This window comes from Drosophila gunungcola, unplaced genomic scaffold, assembly GCF_025200985.1.
Source record: "Drosophila gunungcola strain Sukarami unplaced genomic scaffold, Dgunungcola_SK_2 000001F, whole genome shotgun sequence".
NCBI classification, from domain to species: Eukaryota; Metazoa; Arthropoda; class Insecta; order Diptera; family Drosophilidae; genus Drosophila; species Drosophila gunungcola.
Window position 1 is genome coordinate 808,175 of NW_026453197.1, and position 25,844 is coordinate 834,018.

A 25,844-nucleotide genomic window follows, 5' to 3' on the forward strand; every position below is an offset into this window, starting at 1 on the left:
CGGCGCAGCAGTTCATGTCAAACTGTAAGCAGCGGCATCGGCGCGGCAGCGCATCACAAACTGTGGCTCGGCGGCTCTCAAACTGTAAGCTGATTTATGATTTTTAATTTATGTATGTTTTTGCGACTCTTTCAATTCTCAGATGAACTGAAGACTATTAACATTTAATGACGGCAGGACAATAACACTTCTACATAGACAAAGACTTGCCCAAACATGTTCTATGACGGCACGGAATGGAAAACTTTTGTTCTTAAATTTTGGATGGGAGTTTTGAGGAATTGCATTCATTTTTTTTTTTTTTTTTTTTTTTTTTTTTTTTGTGATGGAATTAAGGAATGGGTTGTAATGTGGCGATGGAGTGGGGAAAACAGGTTGGAGGGTTTTCAATATGCAATGCAATGCTTACAAATTGTCTATCCGTCCAGGTTTTTATGAAATTCTTTGTGCCCGGCAAACCAAAATGCTATGAAAAGATATAGATGGATATATAGCAAAAAATTATATGCAATATGGCGGATGAGGTCTGGGGGACACATGAAAACGATTTATGGATACACCGTTCCGTAGATACAGTTGTGCTAGCTGACTCTCCTAAAATGTTCACCCTAAAATATATGGCCGATTGTTTTATGAGGACCGCTATTGGGGTTTTTCGTTACAATCGATAATCTTGAAAACAAATTGAATTACATTAAAAAAAAGTTAAATTTTTTTTGTAAAATTAAAATATTTATTAGCGAAGTTTTGCCAACTCTACATTTTAACAAACTCAAAATAAATAAAATTTCGGATAAAAACCGTAAAAATAAATGGTTAAATCATACAAAAAATTACAAATTTTATCATTCAACTAATTTCTATCAGATTGAAAACGAATTCTGGCACTTCATGCAGTTGTTGTGGCTTTAATGGTATGTGGAATCAAAACGTGAGCCAAGCTTTCATAAATATTGGATTTATATGTATATATTTAAAGTACGATTAACATTGGGTGGTGTGGGTAGTATCTCAGTGGGGATTGTTGATTGACTTTTTATTGGAGTTGAGTGGAGTGGAGTAGAGTGGACTTTGACTTTCACTTACATCTTCGTTCTTACAAGCTTGACTTTTCAGATTGTGTATGGGATAAACGCCCATCGCGATGGCTCTATGACCGGGCGACTTTTCGCCCTATAGTTTTTATACATAATCATGATGGATGGAATATTTAACAGTATGCACCCAAATGCGGCAAATGAACCCGTGGAAATGTATTTCATCGATATCGAAAATGTATGTATACATTAATCAAGCGTACGCAAATTTATATTGTTTTTTTTTTTTTTTTTTTTTTTTTTTTGCAATTATTATTATTGTTGTATCGTTAATATTCATTCATTCGTTGCCAAGGCAGCAAAAAAAGTACAAGAAAAATAGAAATAACATTTTATATATAGATTTCATATAAGGAGCAATTTCACTTGTGGATTTTGGTTTGTTTATGTATTTTTGTATGTGAGTATTGGCTTTGCATTTTTTTGTTCTTTTACAACAGAAAGCAAAAAAAAAACGAATAAAAAGCTGTACTGTGTGGTTAATATAGATGTGGTTATTGTTGAGGCTGTGCTTTTGCTTTGATTGAAAAGAGTAACGAAACAAAAGTGGCAAGAAGTTAGTTCATTCGGCGAAATAATAAATGACAGAGATAAAAAACACAACACAAAAGTCAAGTGGAAGCAGAACGAACACAAAAATCGAGTCGAATCGGTTCTGGGGAGAGAGGTTGAGAATAAACTGGACTTAAATCATTGAGTTTCGATCCAGATAATTCCGAAAATGTACGCTTCGTATATACACATGATTGCCTTAAATTAAAAATAATAATTTCCCTAATTTCATGCTTTCAAATCTCGACTTGAGAAACTCAATAAATTGAAATGGAAAGTAGATTCGGATTCAACTCATTCAAAGGCAGTGTGGAACGAAAATCAACAGAACAAGCAGAATCAATCCAACATCGGCATTATCAGTATTGTCTTTAATAATAATTTTGTATAGCTTTTTCCAGCCTCATACCAAATTGCGACAGCTCTCGGAGTGCAGCTTCTGGTTTTGTTTATTTTTTGGGTGCGTTGTTTTTTTAGAGTTGAAGAAGTTGTGAGAGGAACATAAACAGAAAACGAATAAAAATAAATCAGAGTTTACCATTAGACAAGGTGTTTGTTTATAGTGCTGTGCTGTGTAAATAGTTTCATTTGGGTCATTACTAACTAAAGGAATGCCTAACTCGGTTTCTGTTTGTATTCGGTATTCGGTATTCTGAATTCTGTATTCTGTGTACTGTGTACTGTGTGATGGTGGGTTAGGGGACGTGTCGATTGGATTAGGGGATTAGGTTCACATACCTCTCGGATGGTCAAGGTGTGCGACATCATTTGGATGTTGACCTGCGACTGACTAGTGGGCAGATTATCACTTGAACGCGATTTGATTAATTGCTTCGAACCGCTGGTGAGCACGGAACGGCTTTTTAGTAGCATTTCAGTCTTGATAAATATTCTAGAAATATACTGGGTACTGCAAGGGATGGAATTTGTCATTAAAATCTGACGATTATGAGTTTAATTTTAGTTTTTAAACTACCTCAGTCCCCTAATACTAAACGCGGCATGGAGCAACTTCGCCGGTGACACTGGTATCTTCTTGCAGAACTTGATTAGCGCATTGCCAATGTCGTTTTTAATATTATCCGGACTCCATTCGTTGTTCGACTGGCACTCCTTGTGAAACAGGTTGAGTATGACAAGGGCCACACGGTACAGGACCTTGATGCCCTCGTGGAAGTAGCAGTCCATGATCCGCACCAGATGCTGGAAGGGAAGACCCGCTAGAATCCACCAGCACCAGTCCATGAAGATGCGCTCCAGCTTCAGGCCCGGGCAAATACGTTGGAAATACGAAGTTGCACTTTTCTGCAGGACAAACAGTTTCGATTAGCATTTGATTGATTAATTAAGGGGCTTTTTTTTTATCACATACCGTGTGCTTTTTGGCTATCTGCATCACCGTTTTCCAGGTGACCTCGTGCTGTAGTTTGGTTTGATTGATGAATACCTTTTCCTTGCTGCCCACCAGACCGGCCAAACACATGTACGCCTCCTCCTCTGTAAGGTAAAATAAATGTGTTTAAAAATAAAATTTATTAAAGCGTTCGCTTTAATGTAACTTATGAACTTATCTTTATGTTAATAACATTCTTTATTTCTGATATAAAGCAATACATAGCAAAAACCTTGATAAAAAGGCCTTTTCTTAATCGTTCAATCAGTTTCCCCACAGTATCATACGTATACGTAATATTTGATACTCAATACGCCCCGTTGCCACTTTAAGTGGACTCGTATGGCAGTTTTTCTAACAATTATCTATTTAATAACAGGCCTAACCTTAGCCACAATTTATGCAGCTCCCACCCCCCACAGCCCTTCTATTCCAGATCCGCTTCTAATTTAATTGTGGAACTGCAGCAGCTCGACTTGTGGCATTTGTGGTGGACAAAATCGGAATCCAAAGGTGGGGCAGCGGGAGAAGACGGTTTCGTGTGCATATATGCAATATACATATACGGTCGTCGCCTCTGAATTACCGCAATGACGCAGCGCAAATTAAATTGAGAATGCGTTGAACATCCGTCAGTGGAGTGCACTTTGACCATCGTCATCGCCATCGCCATTTCCACGCCCCTCTTCAATTTTCCATAATTAGCTGGCACAAATTTTCCCCAACAACCCTCTGTATGTGGGATCTGATTATTTGATTTCGAAATTAGATCAAATTATGCAATGTCAATGTGGTGGGGGGCTCTGGCTATAAATACAATGTCGGAGTTTTGCTCGAGTTGTTTTTCAGACAGTCGTGAGCAAGTCATTAGCGCACCTCAAAATATTTGTCATGCATTTAAAATGTAATTGGGTAAACAGACCGCCGATCAATTAGCAATTAGAGTTCTGTTGGGGGAGTAAGCGGACTTTAAATTCAATTTAGATACTACTGAACCGACTTGAACTTCTGCAGAGCGATAAGCGGAGTCGGCGGGCGTCGCATTGATTTGCTGCATTACAAAGTTTAATTAGTTTCAAACGCCGCGGGGTAAACAAAGGGGCCTTATCAGTGGATTTTGCCGGCTTATCAGTGGATTACACTGGCCCCAGGCGGTTCGACTTAGTTCCCCCAGATTGCTCTCAATCGCCAGCGGATCGGAGCAGAGTCTGCAGTGCATATACATGTAGTAGGTTGAACTTCTTTATCTGTTGCGGAAAGGCGGATAGTAAGTGGGCAAACATTTGATAAGTTTATTAAATATTTAAGGGCCCTCTCCTGGCTATTTATAGAGCATGACGTACGTCAGTCAAGTCGTTGCAATTGCAATAATCCGCCAACATTTGCGTTCTGCTCGGCACAATTCAGCTCAAATTTTAATGACCCCGTCATCATCATTATCAGGCAGCGCCAACAGCAGAAGTAAACAATTTCCAATTGAAATTAATCAAAGATGCTCTGGGAAAAACAGAAGGCGCCAAAGAAACAGAACTAAGCTAGAAATCACAGATATCTCTCTGCAGGGATTAACTATATTTAAATAATGACAAAGGTCGATTGGCTAGCGACACAGAATTATAAGTCGGTAGACGTCAGAGAGCACGTGCCAAGTTATTCATGAGAGACAAAGGCCCACTAAAAATAGCCAAAAGATAGTCCAAACACCCGCAACCGAGATAGAAGTACAGAAAACAGGAATCCATCTGCTGCTCTGCTTTAATTAGCTCAACAAACCCAAACATAAACAATGCAAATATTCCAAGACAAAAACAAAAGCGGAAAGAAGGCATATACAGCACACTTAATAAATTTAAATAAAAGCGAAAATAACATTTTTGAATTGCTAATTGGCGGAACGAAGCAGACGAAGCCAAATTTAACAGTAATAAGAGGAAGCTTGAAATACCCTTAAAAAATCTACAAAGGGGAGGTCATATCTTAACTTTTTCTCTGTGCAACTATAGAAAAAAGATATACATATATATATCAGATATAAGGCAAAGCCCCCTGTTACATCTAGGGAACCTTGAAAACCTTCCCCCTTTCGTTTGTTTACTTAGCTCTTGAATATGAATGGAGAAGGGCAGGAGAATGCAAATTGTCGCAGGGGTTACATTCCGATTTTCACTCTCTACCTGACTCAAGACTGACGTCAGAATATAGGGGGCCATAAAAGCCAAGTACTGGAGAATATTCCATATATTTTAATCTGAATTGTGCGTGCCCGGCATTGCCAAGTATTTGATGTGATGATGAGCACTCCATATACAAATCGGGCAAAACAAATATGAGCAAGGCGACAATGTTTGGGTAGGGCCCCAAATGCAAACAGAACAATGGGGAATCAGAACGGCGAATGAAGATTGGAGAACGGAGAAGAATAGATTTGGCAAACAAAACCATAAACGAAAAAAGTACACATATGTATGTGCGCATTTGCCTTGTGTTTCGTCTGCGTTTTATGTGAATTTTATGCTCACGTGCTCATCATTAGCCAAGCAGTAAGTAAAACCCCTGAAAGTCAAAACTACAAAAATATAATAAAAACTTTTTTATTGCAGGTTGGTTATCAACAAATAGTAACTGATATTTTATGCCAAAAAAAAACACCAAATGGAAATCTTAGTTAAATTGAAAGTAATCAGGGAAGTAGGCTCAAAACATTATGTTTTTCAGAAACAATAAGCTCAACTTATGTCACAGATCTAGAACTACCTGTAAATGTGTGTCAGTAAACTAAGAAACCCAATTGGGCCTTGAAATCTTCCCCTTTTTTTATATTTCTTTGCCGTCTTTTGCTCTGTTTACTTTAAATGGCCAAAGGCGAAATTCGCAAATTGCAAAAAGAAGACAGAATCGAACCGAACCGAATCGAATTGCAATGACGTCAACAACGAAATGCAAACAGACCGACATATGCACATGGGCTATCTATATCACTTTAAACATTTGTTTATGTGCGACTCCTGAACTTGAAAATGCACACACAAAAAAAGGCGTTAAACTGAAGAATATTCAATAATGAAACGCGTTGATTTCAATTTTATTTTATTTCAATTTCCTTTAACACTTTTTGGAGAATTTTTTAGCCGTTTCGTTGCAGCTTGTCAGTCAAGTACTTTTCTTTTAATATCAATGAGAGTATTAAAATGTGGTTTACAAATTAATTAGTTATCGTTCGGCAAGTAAACAATTCGAAATATTATATACAGAGAGCGCATATATAAACAATGGGTGGTGCAAAGTTAATTTTGACAAAGTAAGATTACTTCTCATATTCTATTAAATAAAGAATAACAAAGTTTTAAATTTGCCCTTTGTGCCTATTTATATTTAAACTAACCGAGACAAAAGCCGATTATTTTGGAGGGAGAGACAAAACCTTGAGACGTAGACAGGAATCAAATATTTTGATGTCTGTCCAGACAGACACAAAGGAGGGCAAAAGTGTTTTGCACAGTGTAAACAAACCTTCGAAATGACAGGCTGTCTGACCTCCTCCTCAAAAAATCAGCTTATCAGCGGCTCCCACAAATGGGCGCATAAGCGGCTACAATTATACACACATTTAAATTTCAAACGAAATCGGTATAATTTGCTCATGAGATAAATATTCTTTGAGTAAAACCTTTGACAAATAGATTATTTTGTTCTTGCTGTATTAAATGGAATCTAGTTTGGGGTGCTAAATCTGCATTTGATTAGATTATAGAAGATAATACTTATCGCCATTAGCGAGAGGTTATCAATGGGTCAGGCAGGCACATGACCAGCTGTCAATTAAACCTGGAGGTTAGACCTCCAAATCAGCAATTTGAGATTCCCATGATGAACTTCCGAAATGGATCTCTGAAGGTTACAATAATATTTTCATCTTGTTTCAGCAATAATCTCGCTCATTTGGAATTCTGTTATTTTCCCCATTCATTGATGGAGCGGAATTCAGCGGATTTTTACTCATTCCCAGTCTACACCTGACTGGATGAAACCAAATTCCGAGTAAACAATCCATAATATATTTAATATTCGAGAGTTTGTTATTGTGTCGCCAATAACAACAATATAGTAATGATTAGCTGATAATAAGGTAGTACGAAAAAAAAAATGTTCTAAAAACAACAACAAATGCGGAACTAAAGCAGACAGTAAGACGTTGATCATTTGACTATGGTCAAGTACAGTGCGATACGGTGCAACCCACAAGTATAATTTGTATTTTCAAGGGAAAAGCTAATAAAACATTACAAAATCGATCTTATTAAAAACATTTTAGTACCTACTATTATAGATTTATTGATTCAATGCCCTTTGTAAAGAATCAAACATCTTTCAAGGTGAGTAGTCGTACATTTTCGTTTTTTACTGTACTGACCATACAAAGGAACAACAAGGTTTACATTAGAAATTATTTGGTGGCTCATTGCATGTTGGCCAAATCAATTAGCCAGAAAATCACGATACATCAATTTGCAACCAGCTGTGATACGCGCCGAGCATCCCCGCATATAGTATAGCACATGTATATAGAGATATACCTATAGGGAGTAATACGAGAGGCCTGGAGCGTAGAGCCTTACAATTGTGCCACTTATTTTTGTGTGCTTTGTGGAGGCGATAAAAATGACTCGATCAAATATTGACATTCACGTGTGAGCGATGGAGTGAAGTGAATGGTGTATGTGGTGGAGTGTGTTGGCCCTCCGATGGCGATAACTTACCCGACATGAAATGCAAAAGTATCGATGTAATTGGATACAATACTGGACTGTAGGTAATATCGGGGCAGTCGTAGCCCAGGACATTCACGATGCGATCGGCCACGGCTCGTCCCGTGCTGGTCAAGTGATAGGGCAAACAGTGGGTGGCGTCCACAAAGGCGGGCAGCATGATCGGTTTCTCCGACAGCTCCGTGGTGCCAAAGACCTGAAATATTTGGGTATATAATCATTAAATACAGTTCTCATTCGGGTTAACGGCTGCGGCACCCACCTGGTGAACCATTTCCCAGTAAAAGCCATCCAGCATCTGTTGCTTGGTCTGGTGCTGGCCACACAGCAACGGCCATAGCTGGGATCGGATCGGGGAATTAATGGGCCATGAGTTCTCCCTGAGTATGTTTTTCACGTCACGTTTCTTGGCCTGCTGCAACAGCTGTTGGATCTCGGTGAAGGAGCGCAGTGCCGGCTCTTTGCCTGTAAACAAAGATAGCGAAACACCGATTAGATTTAGGCTTTCCCGTGGGAGTAGATTACTCCCAATAGTGGTTTTTTGTTTATTAAAAGGGTTTATCAACAGGTTAATAACCCATTGATCGGGTTTACTCATTACTCCAGCAAATATTTTATAAAGATCGATTCAGAAATTAAAACTTATTATATACGTTGGCTGCTTGTGGACATATCCTTTAAAACACTTAAAAATTAGAAGTATAATAAATTTAAGCCCTAACCTAAATCACTTTCATTAATCCCACTGTAAGGAATCATTTAATCTCTTAATAAATCTAATCTAACTTAAAATAAAAACTAAATGCAGGGCTAGAAATATAGGAACTATTTGATTAGTCTTGAAGCTAAGCCCTCTTAGGTTAGGTCATTAACTGAAACCGATCTTTAGGCCAAAAACAAACTCGGAGACCTGAAGTGTTTGAGGCTGCCGTTTTCGGCATTTCTGGCACTTAACTCTGGCAATCATATGACACGATTGTTTTTTGTTATGGCTAATAATGAAGGTTCTTGAGTTTATCATTGCTCCAAAGCTATTCAAACGGGAGTGCAAAGGAACCTTCTCCACTATCATCAAAGTCGCGAGGCGACTCAAGATATAAAAATACTTGTGAACCACCGATAAGTAGTTAAATTTCGTGTGTAAGGCAGCGATATTACCCATGTCACAAGTGGTCAAAATAAAATACTTGAGAAAGTGCATCTGATAAGTGAAGTATTGATAAAAAAAAAAATTATATTTACTTATGATGAACATGCCGCAACATTTTTGTTGGCCTTTACTAGTTTCAAAAAAGCTCTCAAAAACAAATTTGCTACCAAATAACTCCGCTGATGTTCGATTTTATGAATTAGCGGTCAGTTACTTGGAGAGTTTGGCGTTTTGAAATATTCTGGGAAAGAAATAATCCATGTCAGAAAATATCACAAAAGAGTTAAGTGCTTTTATCTAGTAGAAGCTTTATTAAATTCGCAGTAAATTTATTTCGTTTTGATACAACTAATGTTATCTATAATTTATTTACTGAAGTCTGTGGAATTATTTGTTCAGTCAGCAAGGGCATTAGAAGTAAAACTATCTGTTTGTCACCTAAGTGCTGATATTACATTTTTGCAATTAATAAAAATAAGGAGAAGCAATTGAATGTTAAATTAGTTAATTAAATTTTTAATTAATAGCGTAAATGTATTGCTAATTAAGTGATTTGCTATATAGATAGAACATACATAGCACATACACAAATACGACTTTATATACCTAAGACTTCTTGAAATAGATAAAATAATTATACCCTATTTAATATAATTGCTAACTCGATCGAATATAGTCATTTAACAGCAAATTCCGTATACTAAGTTGAACCCATACCCCCCGTATTTTGTCCAACAAATGTGTCAATTGGGTGACAACCGTAGATCGACTATCAACCCGGTCAGCTGGTCAACTGCGTATGTAGGACAACCCCAAGACCCAATACCCCCCTCTCCGCTATCTGCCCACCTCAATGCCACATTGAACCTCATCGGGGCTGCCATATTGATTAGCTATCGGTGTGGGGGTAATTGATTGCACTGCGGACATGTCTCATTACAGGCAGCGACAGCTGATCGATTTTTGCATGCCCTCTTATCGCCGATAACTGATAAGGTGGAAATCCATCGATATAGCGCCGGGCAGCGCCATATCAATATCGGCCAACAAATCACACTGATCACACAACAAAAACACCCTGATTTATTTGCTCGCTCAAATTATGGCAATTTAAAAAAAGGTTTAGAATCTCACTAAAACACAAATCTTTTAGCATTAGGCCAATAAAGGTTCGGGGAGAACTATCAAATTACTGGAAAGCGATAAGATATGGGATGTGAGTATACATTCATTGCAGCAAGTGCAATAACAATACAAACTGGTATAATTGAGTGAAGCTCCGCTCATTCGCTGCGCCGCTTGTGGGGGTAATTAATCCCCATCTACAGCATCTCTCGGATCCATTTGCATTTTTCGAACAACCAATATGGAAATACTGCGAAGTATATCGTCACCATATATACTGCAAGTTCCACTTACAACAGATGCAGTAATTTTCCTCTCAACGCAATCAATTTCATTTGTTTGTGAAAGCGAAAACGAACCTCACAGAAAAAATGCATCATAATTGGTTATTATGTCAGATTACATACATACTTATAAACAAATAACTAGCAAAGACAAAGCACTCGCGATTTATTCACATATTTTAATTACGCTAAACTGCCACTGAAAAATTGTGCAATCTGATTAAGAGCACAAAACGTAATGTAATTAAATCGGCAATTATACAGAGAGCCCACGTCAAGGAAAACATTTGTTTCAAATTCAAAAAATTTATCGCCTTTAATATGATAATGAAAACACACACGAAAATATCATTCATTGTGTTACACTTCACCTGGAAGTTTTTGAAAAATAAAACATTTTTATTCCCGCAGCTGATTGATTTTATTTTTGTTGTTTTCTCGAACTCCTTATGACTGATGCTGCACATGTTAAGAAGTTTTTTTGCGGGCGTGAAATACCTTCCTACTGTTCAAGGCAGTTTTTATAAGCACCAAAGCATTTTTTTACAAGGCTGTAACTGAAAACAAAAACAATTTGAACAAGCAAAATGTTTATAAATGTAAAATAGGTCAAGATTAAGATTTTAGAAACATTTTCTATATTTTTTGAAACTATCAGAACAAGGTTAATTGTCAAGTGTTGAAAGAAATGCAAAAGATATGGCTTTAAAAATCTTTTATGATATCACAGAAAATATTAGGGGAGCTTATTTGGGTAACATATTGTTTTTGTTCAAAAAATATTTTATGATTAATTAAATTTTTATATAATTATTTTGATAAACTCTGTAAGCTTACAAGGATACATGAACAAAAGACAACTTATTATCTGCTATCTCACCAACTATAAACCTTTTTGTTTACCTAATTCACTCTCACTTGCAAAACAATTTGGTATCGCATAAACTATAACCAATCGTTTTTGGTTTTTTTATGGGTGGTTTGGGTTCGTGTTTGGACTTTGGCGACTGATGGGCTGCGGCTGTGGTCGTGGTTTTTATTACCTGGACTGAACTGGAAGCACTGGCATTTGGTGGTGATGTCGTTCGAGCTGGCCGCGATGAAGAGCGGCAGCTCGAAGAACTTGTCGCACTCGGGATCGACGTAGACACTGCTGCGCCGGCTGCTAAACTGCTCCAAGTCTTTAATGCCCAAGACTTTGCCAACCATTTTTCACTCTATGTTCTCGACTCTCTCCTTTCGTTCAATTTGTGTTTTATGTGTTCAATTTTACAGGGTTTCTCGCCTTAATTTTATTGTTTTTTTGTTGCTGTTTTATTTTAATTTTTGTTTGTTCACTCGCTTTTTTGGCACCGAGAACGACATCATTTATGTAGATTTCAGTCTCTCTTTCTTTTGTTGTCTTGCTTAATTTCTGTATTTTTTTATACACTCTGTTCACTGCTGCCTTTTATTGTTTTAATTTATTGCGATCTGCAATTTGCTGTCGCCCGAGCAGCGACGCCGGCAGCACTTGAATTTAATTTGCAGCACATTTAACATTTAAATTTGCAGTTCACATTATTCGTTGGCTCTGCGGGTGTATCGAAATCGAAATGGATATTAATTCCAATATTTTAATGAGGGTTGAAAGAAATCATTAGGCATCCCGTGCGATATTGCGATATTGGGGATTGGAGGACCGTGTCGAAGAAAATCGGAGTACGGCGGATTTACTACGTGCGGAGCGTTCGGATGCGTTCGGGGTTCTCAGATATTTTCCGGCGGACAGGCCGGTTTCATTCCGTGGGCCTTCTCAATGAAAGCTCTCGGAATAAATAAAACGAGAGCGATCGAAAAACCTGGCGGGTGCAAGCTTTGAAAGGAAGCTTTTTCACGGGGTCTCTGCTCTTCTCTACACTATTTTGTGATTTATTTTTGTTTTCTTTTCTTTTTTCTTTTCTTTTTTTCATTTTCTTTTTTTTTTTTTTTTGTTGTTTGTTTGTGCATTTTACTATCGGGCGCCATAGAGCAAACAGCTGTTTTCTGTTGTTCTCCCGCTCTCGGAGCGAAAAAGGGGGTAAAGAAAACATCCAAATCTAGTGTAAATACCTTTTATAAATAGCTTTTGTGGGAAATTTCGTAAGTAATGATGGCGAAAAAGAGCTTGGAAAATCCCAGGCAAGAAAATAATTTTTTGGCATTCCACTGTATACGTAACTTTAATTTATGAGCATTTTCCAGCTATTTGAGAACAAAATTATATTTATGGGTTTACCCTAGAAAGCGGAATTTTCTTTTATTTTGAGCAAGCGGAGAAAAACCACTTAAAAAAGGGAAATACATTTGAAGCCTAAATATTTATGCTGAACCTCTAAAGAATGTGAAGGTTAAAAAAACTCAGTAGATGATATTTGTGTTATTTTGAACAGTTAAGCAAGAAAGTTTTGAAAAAAAATTGGGATTATATAGAAAATATTGCTCAGTTAAGCAAGAACGGATAAGTTTTGAAAACAAATTGGGATTATATAGAAAATATTGCTCAGACCTAAACATTTTAATTTATAAAAGGACTATTAAAAGATGAATAGCAAAACTATGTTTTGAATTTTGAAGATTTGAATTAAAAAGGACAATCTATTAAAAAAAATTAATTTAAAGCAGCGAATGCCAAACAATGTTCCTCGAAAACTTGCAAAAAAAAAAATTATGAATCATAAGAAAATGTTTTTAAAACAACATCTAAAAATAAGTTGATAATTTGTACACCTGTTCCCAGCTAACCCCAATATTTTGATTTTAGTAGATCTAAGTTCCATTTTTCTGGCGAAAAGAGAAAGCAAACATCAACAAATTTAAATATTTAAAACACCTCACGTGATTCTTTCTCTAACCAACGCATTTCAACACACTTTTAGTGGGTTTATTTTGCTTTTATTTTTTCTACCCCATCCGCTGATCTTTTTTAGCGTCTTTCACAAATTGATTTTTCACTTGTTTCGTCAGCCGAAATAAAATAAAATCAAGTCCGCCATTTGTTTATACCAGAAATGTATAAATAACAGGGGAAAAATAAACAACGCGTGGCCATTGGCCATTGGGAAAAACGCTTTTCACGACACTCACACTTGACACCGAGCAAATGATTAATTAACCAAATGTTCGTACATAAAATGTTGAAAAAATATAAAGAAAAATCAAAGGAAAACCCCAAAAACAAAATAAGCCTGGCAATTATCTTTGACTTGTCTGTATCCGTATATGTAGCGCGTATATTTAAGAGCAAGAGTTTGCCAAGAATTCTGGCGACACTTTAAGGTGTTGCCCCATAACACTTTAAAGAACAGATATAAAGATGTAGCCACCCTGCTGCATTAATAATTCGTTCTGGGAGTCCCAAAGTTTGCCACTCCTACGTGAGGTGAAATACGTATAAAACTTGCGCAATTATTCATCTCTAGTTATAGCTGAAATAACGCAAAAGACTTTTGAAATCAAGGGTTCCATAAACAGTCTACCAAAATTCGCTATCTGAGCCTAAATGCCAATTAATTACTATTACTGAAGTGGCCGTTAAGAAATTACAGATAAAGTTTGCATCGCTATCTTTATGATCAGTACGTTTGCAGCGATCGAAGAATTATAAAAATATAAAAAAATACTGTATATTTATATTACGGGACAGGGATATTCAATTAATTATTTGAATTATTTTTATAGTAATTGACGTAGTTTATTAACAACTACGTGAGTTTGCACTTTTGCGACTTTTGAGTATATAAATTTCATAAATTTCGAATTCTAAAGAGCTAATTAAATTAATAATGGACCGAGATCCAAAAGAAAATGAGTCTTTAATCTTCTGAGATATCCCTACCTTAAATACAACAAACAAATAGACTAAAATAATTGTGACATGATCTGATGTGAAATTTTTAGCAATAGGAAACAATAGAATTAAGCAGAATCAAGAAGGATTATCTGTGTTGAAGGGGCCACAGCGAAAGGTTGCCGGCAACAAAAACACATTCTGGGCATGCAAATTGCAAATTGCAAGTGCAATTTATTACATTTTCCCCTCTGACGACATTGCCACCACTTTGCTTGCCAACTGAGGTCGATAGGAAAAACAATTGCCGGCTGTTGGCTGCAGCTAAATTTAATTTGACAACGTTTTTCAGTTTTGGCAAACTGCAGATTAATGTTGTTATTGTTGCCGAATGCCCTCCTGTGTCGTTTTTCCCTTCCAAATTGTCAGCGTTTTTCGGCTTAATTGCATCGCACAGCAAGGCGTCATTCGGCGAAACAAGATTGGGGACCTAAAAACATAAACGACAAGTAGGAATCCACCTGAGGAAAGGCCTTCGGAGTGTCTTTTTAATTTGATGAAACCCATAGCATAAAGGTGAGTCAGTAAAACTTACGAATCCAAAATATGAGATAAAATGAAATAGTTTAAACGAAATTAAAATTTTTGTAATAGCCTGAATAATTTAAACAGTTAAATTTAAAATATCAAACAAATAATATAAATAAGCATTTTATTCCATTCCATTAAACGACAAAACAGGAAGGGAAAGAGTAAATGATATTTGCTTTAACGTATCAACAATAAAATGAATTATTAATAATTATATTTATATCTGATAAGAGAATTTGTTTTTTCTTGGAAATTAAATTGCAAATCATATAGAGACTTGCAAATTGCGGTGCGCCGCTTTATAATACTCAATAAATAAATTTATTTATTTCCCCGAATAAATTTGTATAAACTTTGATATACCCCAAATCAGATCCTCAAATAATTGCTCAATTTTTTCCACAAACAAACACCAAATAAGTTGCCGTTCTCAGCAAATTATTCATATCAATTAAGTCAAGGGATCGGAAGAACGAAGTCAACGAGCCTGCATTGGCTCTGCCAGATTGTTCAGATTGTTTAGCACGCGCTATAAATATCTTGGATCGGTCGTGAGCTGGCTATTTGTCAATTAGCACCAGTCATATATCTGAATTTCAAAGGAACGAGGCACATGACGGGCGACCTTTGAGATCGATCTCGACTTTTGGGGGAGGGATTCGCCGACTCGCCGATGGGTATTAATTGGCATTCGCCTGGGATCGCATAACGCCGGGCCTAAGTGGGCGGTTTGGGGGTGGTTCCTTTTGGTGTGAATCGCTGTGATTCGATGCGAACCACGAGCCCCGTCCGTGACCACCGGTCCATATTGGAAATTAATTAAGTTATTGCCGTGTTAACTGCAACTATAGACGCCTTTTTGAGCCTGACACAGAACGTACATTGTTATATTTTTGTTTCTTTCAAACTTAACTTTTAGCCGAGATGAGTTTTTCAGCTGTGCCAGAAACTGGTTTAGGCATCGATTCACTCATATTGCATTTAATTGAATTTATTTCAGAATTATACATTCTGTTGAGTGGGGTCGGTTTTTATATTCGATTTTTTTTTTTGTTTTTTGTGTGCGCCGTGTGTTTCATTAAGTACAGCACGTTTCTTTTATTATGGGCATATTTTTGCATTGATTTAAAAAGGTGAGCGAAAAAACCTCTACAATTCATTCAGTTTTTATTGTTGCCGTAACTGTTTGCTCTAGAAAATCAGTGTAAACAAACTGTGTTGTTTATCTAGAATAATTATATTAATTGTTCCCCCACCCATGCTTTATTTATTTCTTCAACTACACAAAGGAAAACTGTATTTTAACTGATTCCATTTAGTTAACTGTAAATGATTAATATTTTATTCAGTAGTCTCCATTTTTTATATATTAAGCAATTTTTTAGTCTTTACTTTTTAAGCATTATTTCCAATTCTTTTAAACGATATATTGTATCTATATTAATACCATAAATCTCCTTTTAAACTCTCTTTGTGCATTAAGTTTATATTGCACACATGGCGTATGCGTAACGCACAGTCATCAACCACATAGCATTGACTACCTGATCGAGTGACTGACCATTGGACAACTGAACGCAACGCACGAGACTATGTACGCATTAAAGCAATGTTTATATATTATAATCTTGCGTTGCTGTATTTTCTCGACTAAAATTTTCGGTTTTTTTGTGTGTTTATTTTTAAGTTTGGCAGCTAGGCGTGATAATTAACGAGCCGTGATTTTTAAGTCGATTTTGCTTTTAATGTGCATTCAGATTGCAATTTTGGAGGCTGCCACAAGTGCACAGAAAAAAAAAATTATTTTTGAGATCATTATATATATTTACTTTCAAAGATAAAGTTTCTTTGATTTATTAGTAAACATTATTCAAATAATATAAAATTATTAAAAATTTATTTATCTTTAAAGTTGGTATTAATTTTGAAATGTAAAATAAAAAATAAAAGTAAATTGTAAATATTGAACATTGTTATGAAATTATCTTAAATAATCATAAATTTTGTTTTCTGTGCACCCATTTATCCATATATATATTTACACACGCACTTTGCAAACATATAAAGTAATTACGTTGACACGCGACTTGTTTCGAAAAGTATTCCAATTTGTTTTCTCGGTTTTCTTTTCGTTTTCAGCCGGGTATTTGCCTCTTCTCCTTCTCTTTCGTGATTTGACAGTTGACAACTTTTGGGCATATAAAACTGCGACCGATATCGACGGATCGAGCGAGCGAGCGAGGGAGCTGGCGACAGAGACAGGGACAGACAACCACCGGACCCGAGGGTTGGAATTATACTGAGATTAAAGTTGAGAAGTCGCCAGCGATCGTCGAATTTTACTCCCTCTCCCTCTCTCTCTCTCTCTCTCTCTATCTCGCTTCGCCAGAGAAAATGAGAGAGTGACGGAAAGACAGGTGAACGATGCATCGGGGACACACATTTTCTATCAAAGCTTTTGGCCCATCGAATAAAAACAAAAAGCTGTCTAATTAAAAGCTCCACACAAAATATCAAATAAAGGTTGGGTTTTTTTTTTTTTTACAACTTTCAGAAGTTCGTTCAACTTCAGAAAAATATTTTAGGGGGCGCGTCTCGATAAAAATGCATTTCATATGCCGGAAGTGTTGAAAATATTCTAGAAAATAATCATCGGAGCGTGTTTGAGACAGCTAAGCCATTTTACACACCCACATCAGCAATTCAATGAGCCATAAACTGCATATTTAAATCAATAGAGTTATAACAACAAGCGATTTGTTGTGAAACCATCGATCGCAATCTTAATTGCTATTAAAATTAGCTATAAAGTGTTTGGTGTAAGGCAACTTTGTGTCGTTTTATTGAATGTAATCATGTGATCCCAGATCTGTGGTCATTGAATCGCCGATCCGATAAATCAATCCAAGTGTGAATTAAAAATGTCGCATTTGCAGGCAAGTAAGATGGAAACGAAGACAATGGACCGTGATACCTGCGATGGCAAGGGTAAATGTATTAGACGGGCGCATGAGGAAATCGCAGATGAAATGAGTTTTAAGCTAATTGCTCAGCAGCTATTTTGAATCTTAGTTTCAATAAATTGAAACTCAATTCCTTGCACAACAAATAGCTTTAAAAAGGTCGCAGGTGAAGTTGGCTGACATTACTATACTATTTTTTATTTTTTGTTTCTTAATGAAACCACTCGTAACATTAATCCACCATCCTTAAAGCATTTTTCGTATTCATAAAAATATATTTATTTATTTATTCATTTATTATTATCCTGACGCTACAATTATAATACTTAATATAAAGTGGTTAAAGCAATTCCACATTTATATTTGAACCCTAAGCCAATTAAAAAATAATCAAAGAAGAAGCCTTACATGAGTTGAATAAATTGAGAACATGAACCATTACTGTTAAGTCACTGTCGCGTTCAGAAATTAATGTTACACCTGCACACGCATCAGCAATGGAAAATTAAGTTGAAGATTTTAAAGCATACTTCGAGGCAGCTCATTTAAATACAGCTCCCGACTGTTCGGCAACTCAATTATTATTCCCCCCCCCACACACACACATGCAGCATATGCTTACAGGCACTCAGAGAAAATGCAAAATGAATAAAAGGGGGACGAAAAATAAATATAAAGTTTTACGAGGAAAAAGCAAAAGTATGTTAGCACTGAGAAAAAGAATATAAAATGGCCGGGTGCTGCCCTCACAATTCGCTCTGTTATCTAAACAGTGAGAAAAACAAACAATGTTATCTGGCAGGCAAAGAAAAGACGAGGGAGAAAAACTAAAAAGAGAGCGGTTAAGCTTTAACGGCCGGCATATCTCTTTAGCTTTTGTGTAACTATATTTGAAGAATTTCGGTCTCTGTTCTTTTCTTTTTTTTTTGGTTTATTTTTATACTCTTGGACAGGATATAACCATTTTGTTATGCGTTTAAAAGAAAAAATTATAATAAAATTCTCTGATCTTGTCAAGTTTCAATTTCCTAATATTGTAATGTAAGGTTTATTTTTCTTAATACTTTTTATAGTTTAAAATTCAAGTGTTATACTATTAATTGATATACAGCGATTTGAGTTTTTTTTATCACCTTCTCAATATCTTTTGAGTTTTATAAAAAAAATGTTAGCTCTTATGTTTTCAGAAATATATTAGTACCCTTACCTACCCTCTATACGCCAAAATAGATGCCTAATCTTTTCGTTGTTAAATTGTATCTTCTCAGACATTTTAAGACCAAAGAGCATGTAAACAAATCAGCAACAGAAAGATTGCTAAGAAAAAGCTTCTATTGTGCTCAGTGACCTCAAACACCTAGGCATCTTTATTTACATACATATGTGTATCTATGTACACTATGTACATTCTATTCATCTAATTAGAGGCGCCGCTGCTGACAGAGAGGCCAAAAGAGCAGAAGAAAAACGCAACACAAAAGAGAAAAGGTTGGGAAATTAAATCTAACTAAACATTTCCTATTAGTGGAATTTATCGATTGATGGTTTTACTAAAAGCTATAGCTATAAGGCTGAAATCAATCAGTTTGCTGGAATGTTTATCAATCAGCTTTTATCTTGGCCATTGTACATAAGAACAGATGTTGAAAGTAAGGGAAGCATACTGACAATTATTTATTTGTATATATAACAAGAACTGTTTTTTAGGTTTTGTTGATTTTATATAGAAATATAATTTTCAAGAAACTAAAAAAAATCCATAAATTCATTATCAAAAAAAAATGTTGTCCTAAAATCATTTTACGAGATTTTAGCTAAATTCCAATGTTTACTTATCAAATTTTTGTTTGAAATTTTCTTTGATTTACGGTTTAATATTTTTAATAATTGTATTCCATGTTAGATGAAAGACCTTCCGCCCCTAATTAGAATCAAGAACTCAGCAGCCACCGTACCAATGAAAAACATTCACAATCACTCGACACGCAAAGTATCGTGATAGAGACGTAGAGAAAAACAAACATAATAAATAAAAAAACACTACCTTTTCCTCCGTTCCTCCGTCATTCAAATCCACAAAATGTTCAACAGGCCAAAGCTGTTGATTGTTTTATGCCACCGAAGATCAAAAGACAAATGACGAAGTGGGCCTGAAGTGTTGCGGTTTTTTTGGATGTTGATTTAAGGGATTTGATCTCTGAACTCACATGACGTAAATAATGAAAGGATCAGCTTAAGTGCCCCGACTTTTTAAATTCCCTCTTAGATGACTGACAATCTTCCAGTTTAAATAATTTTTTTAAATATTTGTGATTATTTTGATTAAATTATATTTTATTGTATTTATTTTGACATGTGAAATTTGTTGGATTCAAAAATAATAAATAAAACTACATTTATCAAGAAACAAAAATAAAATCATTAAATCAAAAACATAAATATATTCTCGAAAATTCCACTCTTAGCCTACAAAATGTTTGACCTAAATAATCACACCCTCAAGCAACAGTATATAAACCAAATGTGATAAAAATGACAAGGCACATGATAGCACAAAATGCTTTAAAAAGAACAATTCGTAATTGTGTTAATCTAATCAAACGCGAATAAACTTTAGTATAGAAATCTGGATTAATTGGTTAGCAACTCTTAAAAAAAACTTTGAAGGGGGTTCATATATATGTTATTGTTTTTTATTTTTACTTTCATTCTGGGCCAGCGGTCAAAGCGGTCAAAAGAAATGACAAGACAACAAAAACAAAACCCCAATGAGTTATATATGAAAAATACCCAGGCAAAACATACAAAAAAACATTTTTGCTGACTATAAAATTGAGAATGAGTGACTTATATAAAAGATTTGCAAATTTCAACCCCATAAAATAAACCGAAGAATCCTCTTGAAAACAAATTAAACAGAAATTACCTAAAAATAAAGGCAGAACCAAAACAAAAAAGCAAAACGAAACAAAACATAAATAAACCCACAAAAAAAAAAAAATTTGCGAAAACCAGTTTTAGTCAGTTACAGAATTTAGAAGATTCATTTGGGGCACACTTTTCACACATTTTCCCCACAATCACGTGCAAAAGCCAAATGAATCGCTGGGCGTGTGCCGCAATTTGGAGGTATCGAAAAAATCGTTTCTATATATACCGAAGAACGCCTGATCGGCGGAAAATTTTCCATTCGAAATAAATAAAATTCCTCAATTTTTTTTTTGTTGGAAAAACATTTATCCAATCGGACGGACAAGGGGATCATAAAAAATGCCTCTTGAATGAAAATTTATTTTCCCTCTTTGCCAATACATAATTTGGCGTTAAATAGCAAAACAAAATATTTTTCGACGTCAACGGCATGAAGAAATTGGGAAAATATTCTGTTTCCATTTGCTTGCGTAAGCAAAAATGTTGTTATTGCTAAGAACAAATAAATTTTAAATTTTAAGCCATAAAGATCAGAATTTTTTGTTGCTATTTTTAATATTTTTTTGTCGTATAGTATCTGTTTTGGGAACGAAATGGCACGTGGCCAGTATGACACAGAAAACTTCCCATAAATATAGAATTTAATATTGGCTCAATTTATAAAGGTGAAAGTCTATACATATGTCGAGAATATTTGTTTGGATAGTTTGTTTGTTCTTGATAGGGGTTTTACTACATATATTAATTTTTTATAATTCAAATTTCTATTTAATCGGAATTTTGTTCTGATCAGCCGTTCCAAAAATGTTTTTGCATATTATTCGATGTTAGTTTAAGATGAAAAGATATCTTTGCCTCATAAGATCGAATCACCTTAATGCTGGTCATTAATTTAATCTTTTCAGGATAGCAGCTAATTTTAATCACATGAACAGCATATATTACATATAAAAAAAAAACTTTTATTAAAAATCATTGAAAAAATAAGCAACCGAAGAAAAAGCAAACAAGCACGAGAGTGATGAAAAAATTGCATTTATTTTTAAACAAATTAATTGGCAGCTGGCCAAATGCCATAAAAACGTGAATGTTTTTATTTGTTTGCTTTTCCCACAGCGCAGGCCAGAAAAATTCTATACTTCGGGTTCATTATGTTAAGCGAATATTCAGTACTTATAATTGTAATATAGATAGTATTGAAATTGTATATTTCGATTCATTTTGGGATCAGCACACGACGCACCTAAAATTTTCAAAAGTATGCAGATTGCTTTACTATAAATGGGTTTTATCCATGCGCACATTATGCCACTGTGCACAATACTCATTATTTTGTAAATCAAAATCAAGGCCAATGTCGACCGACAAGGGGGTGATGCACTAATGGTACGATTGGATTGGAATCGAAAATGCATTTAGTGGCTTTCGCCTTTTTGGCGTTCTGGATGCAAGTGTGGTTAGCAAATTTGAATATCAAAGAAAACTGAATACGTAAAATATTCCACTGTATAAAGGCCTCTTTCATAATCAATTAAATTGCAGCGTAAACAAATTGTTTTTCAAGTTCTAAAAAGCAATCGCTTTAAAGGGGGTATTGAAATTAATCGATTTTGCCGTTTGGAAATTAGCTAAACAAATTATTTTAAATATAAGACGCATTTTATTTACCAATCGAAACTTTTTTTGTCTCTTCGTTATAATACAATTGCAGACTATATTATAATTGCAGTCAGAAGTTTGCAACGCAGTGATTCTTGATCAGCATCACTAGGAAGGTTGCCAATGTTTTACAACATGTACGCATAAAAATCGAAGTGTTTTCAAGAATACTTAATTTTTGCAATAGCTGGAGGTGTATAAAACATCGGGTTGGCGAAGTTTGCTTCCTCTTTTGTTTTTTTTTTACATGTTTTTAACATTTTTTGTTTACACATAAGAACGAAATTCGTTGTAAAAATTGTAATAAAAAAAAAAACAATTTCAGTAAGAGTTCATTCCAACGGCAAAGCGAAAACTAATTAAATAAATAAAAGCAAAATATTTAGGGGACATACTCTAAAAAAATATATGTTTTTGTGTTTCAAATTGTTCACCTTTAATCACAAAAAATCAACTCTATTTTTTTTTTGCTTTTTTATATTGCGTGCAAAAATTGATTGTAAATACAAGTATTGCTGCTGTAACGCTGTTTGCACAGAGCTGTTGCCTTAATTTGACAGTCCGTTTGCCGTCGGTTTTTCAAATATAAATAAATTTATTTTATTTTATTTATTTATTTATTGCATGCTGTAATAGCCCCACAAAATGTATATGCAAAACAAATAAAAACAAGTTGGGTTGCCGAGAAAATATATATACTCCAGCGGGTTTTCAGCACTGTGCAATTCGGACATATTAACTTTGATTGTTTTCAAATACCAATAATTAATTTATAACACTTGCTGTGTTTTCGCTCGAAAATTTCGGCCTGTTTATTGATTAATGTATATTCCACCTAGCGAAATAAAAAGCAAACAAATACTCTCTGTGAAACGCATAAATAAAATTTCCCAATCAATGAAACATGTGCTTGGATTGGTCTGTACATCATCTGATTTTCTTGTTTTTGTGTAGGAGGCACGTGAAAACTCATTATTATGGACTTTTAATGTTCGGACCTTAAGATTAATTTCATTAATTTAGCGTTGTATGTTTATACGCTTTTTATTTCTAAGTATTTAATTGACTCAGTTCTGACTTATACATATACTGTTCGCAGTGAATTATAGGAAAATATTTTTTTCTTGAAAGCAATATACATTTTTAAATTAATATTACCATTATAACGTTGATTAATATCGATGATTATTTTATACGTAAATAACCGTCAAAAAAACTAAAATCGACTTGGGTTTGACTTTTGTATCTTGGCACAAGTTGATTTGGATATATCGTTACAATATTGTCATTTTTATCTTTTTTGCAAACCTAGTTCTTAGCCTACATTTCTTTTAGAATAAACTTAAACAGATTGTGTGTTGATAATTACCATATGTAAACTGCCACGAAAACAATCTCATAAAATACTACAAATTATGTAAAGGTTCAAGACACTCACCAGTTTGCTTTGGTAGATTGTAAAAGTCGAGGGTTTTGATCTCGGACGTCTCGACGTGCGGGGCGAACCCCTCGTACAGGTCGCTCTCCTCCACAATGCCGCTCAACTTGTCGGCCTGGGAAGAGGCATCTCCGCCCCGATGGTATGGCATCTTCTTAGCCAGCTTTGCGGTCGCTCCGGGTCCTCTGTCAAGTTTTGATTTGGGTTTGCCTCCACTCGGGACCTCGCTTTTTCACTCCAGGCAGTTGTTGGCGAATTTCCTTCGTTGTTTTCGTTTGACTAGATGGCTTTCTTACTTTGCAGTGCTTCGCTTTCCGTTGTGGGGCAATCAATTTGCAAGCCTTGTTGGGGTTTTTTCGTATTATTATTATGATTATATTTATATTTAATTTGATTTAATTAGTGGCCAACTTATGGAGACAGAAATACTCCAATACGATGATGCCGCGCGGAATTCATTATAGTAAACGATTTAGCACGAATACTGCAAAAGCATATCTATGTGTGATAATCAAATCGCTTCCAAGTCTGGAATAAGATAAAAGTTGGACAATTTTTTTATTATTTTCGTATTTATTTCGAGCAGCACAAACAATACAAACAGCTGGGAGTCAATCAACATCAATCGGCTAGGCCAGATATCAAAAACATATGGATACAAGTCCTTCGAGTCGAAATCGAAGTCAGTTCAATGACATGACCCATCCGAACTGCAGAGTAGATAATGCCAAAGGCGCCATTGGCCCATAAAATACTTGGCCCGCTCATTAATTGCGAGTCGGCTATAAAAAGCCAACCGGCCAGATTTATAATATACTTATATAAAATCGAACGCATATTTAAGGCGTTTTTTCAGCTGAGGGTAACTCTACCAACAGCAGCCGGTTTAATAACTAATTAAACCCAACTGAGATTGGAAAAAACAAGCAAATTTTGCGCAAATATTTCACTCGGCTATAAATAAAAGTATGTACTTATATTATACAAAGACTTGCTAAGCAATTTATTTAAAAGATCATTAAAGTCTCATGCGTTTGTTGGTTATATTTTATTGCTTTTTAGTAAAATAAATGAAGGAACCGATACGAATTTTAAGAACAATTTGTTAAACAAACCCATTTATTAAATATTTTAAGTCTTAAAAACCCAGATTTTGTTATCCCAATGGTATGCACTTAATTTGGTACATATAAATATCATTTACTCAACTTATCAAGTTTGCGAACAAATCCCTGCCACATTTTCTTTAATCACTTTAAGCCAACAAACCCATTTAGCCTAATCAACCGTGGCACACGCTGCGTATACTCGACATTCAACTGCTTTATTTTCCACTCCCCACTCATCTCATCATCACGTTTGAAGAACTAAAGACCGGCTATTTATATAAAGTGTTTTTCTCTCCACCATTTTTTTCCGAAAATTGTCCGTATATTTCGTTCTGTTTTTATCAGAATTCGCACGGCAAAGGAGCACCAAAGCAAACTAAAAACTGAAATTGAATTGCAAATTTTTTTAACAAAATTCCGGGCACGCATCGAGAGCCAAGCAACGGCAAACCACTCTTCTTATGTTTTTATTTTCCATTTTCCTTTGACACTCTTAATGATTTCGCCTGTCAAGAACAGCATTTCAGGGGGGCTTTATGGGGGCCTAAGAGGGTCCGACATCGGATAGAGAGACAGACAGGTCTGATAGATCGCTGCGTTTGCTTGATTGGCCGTCCGATAGAAGGTGTCGGACTTCTTACCTGGCCAGCAGCAGGAGCGGGGGCAGCAGGTGCCGTCAAGCGGATTTGTGCCCCAGACAAGTTGTATCTATGGCAGCTTCAAAGCGAACTTAGATAAGAAAAGTTTGTCAGAGTGTCTTTATAATTAATATGGATTGAAGAGATAGCCATAACAAAAATGTAATTAAATGTTAAACTTAACACGTCTCAAAAATGGTGTGGCTATTATCTTAAAACATTTAACAAATATAGATTTAAAAGACGTAAACAAAATTCAATAGTTTCAGTATTTTTTAATAAATCTTGCTGGGCTAAAATATATCCTCTAAAGTGCTGTAAATATTTCCAGCAATAAATC

General features: G+C 35.3%; 1 protein-coding gene across 11 annotated transcripts in view; it reads right to left on the reverse strand.

Annotated features, from left to right (window-relative positions):
* Positions 1 to 25,844, reverse strand: part of LOC128262957 (GTPase-activating protein skywalker) — a 42,382-nt gene that overhangs the window by 1,112 nt on the left and 15,426 nt on the right. The window contains exons 1-9 of one of the 11 annotated variants that reach the window (XM_052997544.1): positions 16,817 to 17,046; positions 11,411 to 11,940; positions 8,071 to 8,273; positions 7,800 to 8,004; positions 3,022 to 3,146; positions 2,626 to 2,954; positions 2,388 to 2,559; positions 2,059 to 2,088; positions 1,087 to 1,173 (exon numbers count right to left, since the gene is read on the reverse strand). In XM_052997544.1, coding sequence (XP_052853504.1) covers positions 1,087 to 1,173; positions 2,059 to 2,088; positions 2,388 to 2,559; positions 2,626 to 2,954; positions 3,022 to 3,146; positions 7,800 to 8,004; positions 8,071 to 8,273; positions 11,411 to 11,576 — 1,317 coding nt within the window. In that variant the 5' untranslated portion in view covers positions 11,577 to 11,940; positions 16,817 to 17,046. Of the gene's footprint in view, positions 1 to 409; positions 467 to 1,086; positions 1,174 to 2,058; positions 2,089 to 2,387; positions 2,560 to 2,625; positions 2,955 to 3,021; positions 3,147 to 7,799; positions 8,005 to 8,070; positions 8,274 to 11,410; positions 12,303 to 16,816; positions 17,047 to 23,757; positions 24,286 to 25,844 lie in introns of those variants that run through there. The other 10 variants (XM_052997547.1, XM_052997555.1, XM_052997550.1 and 7 more) reach the window with 10 other exon arrangements.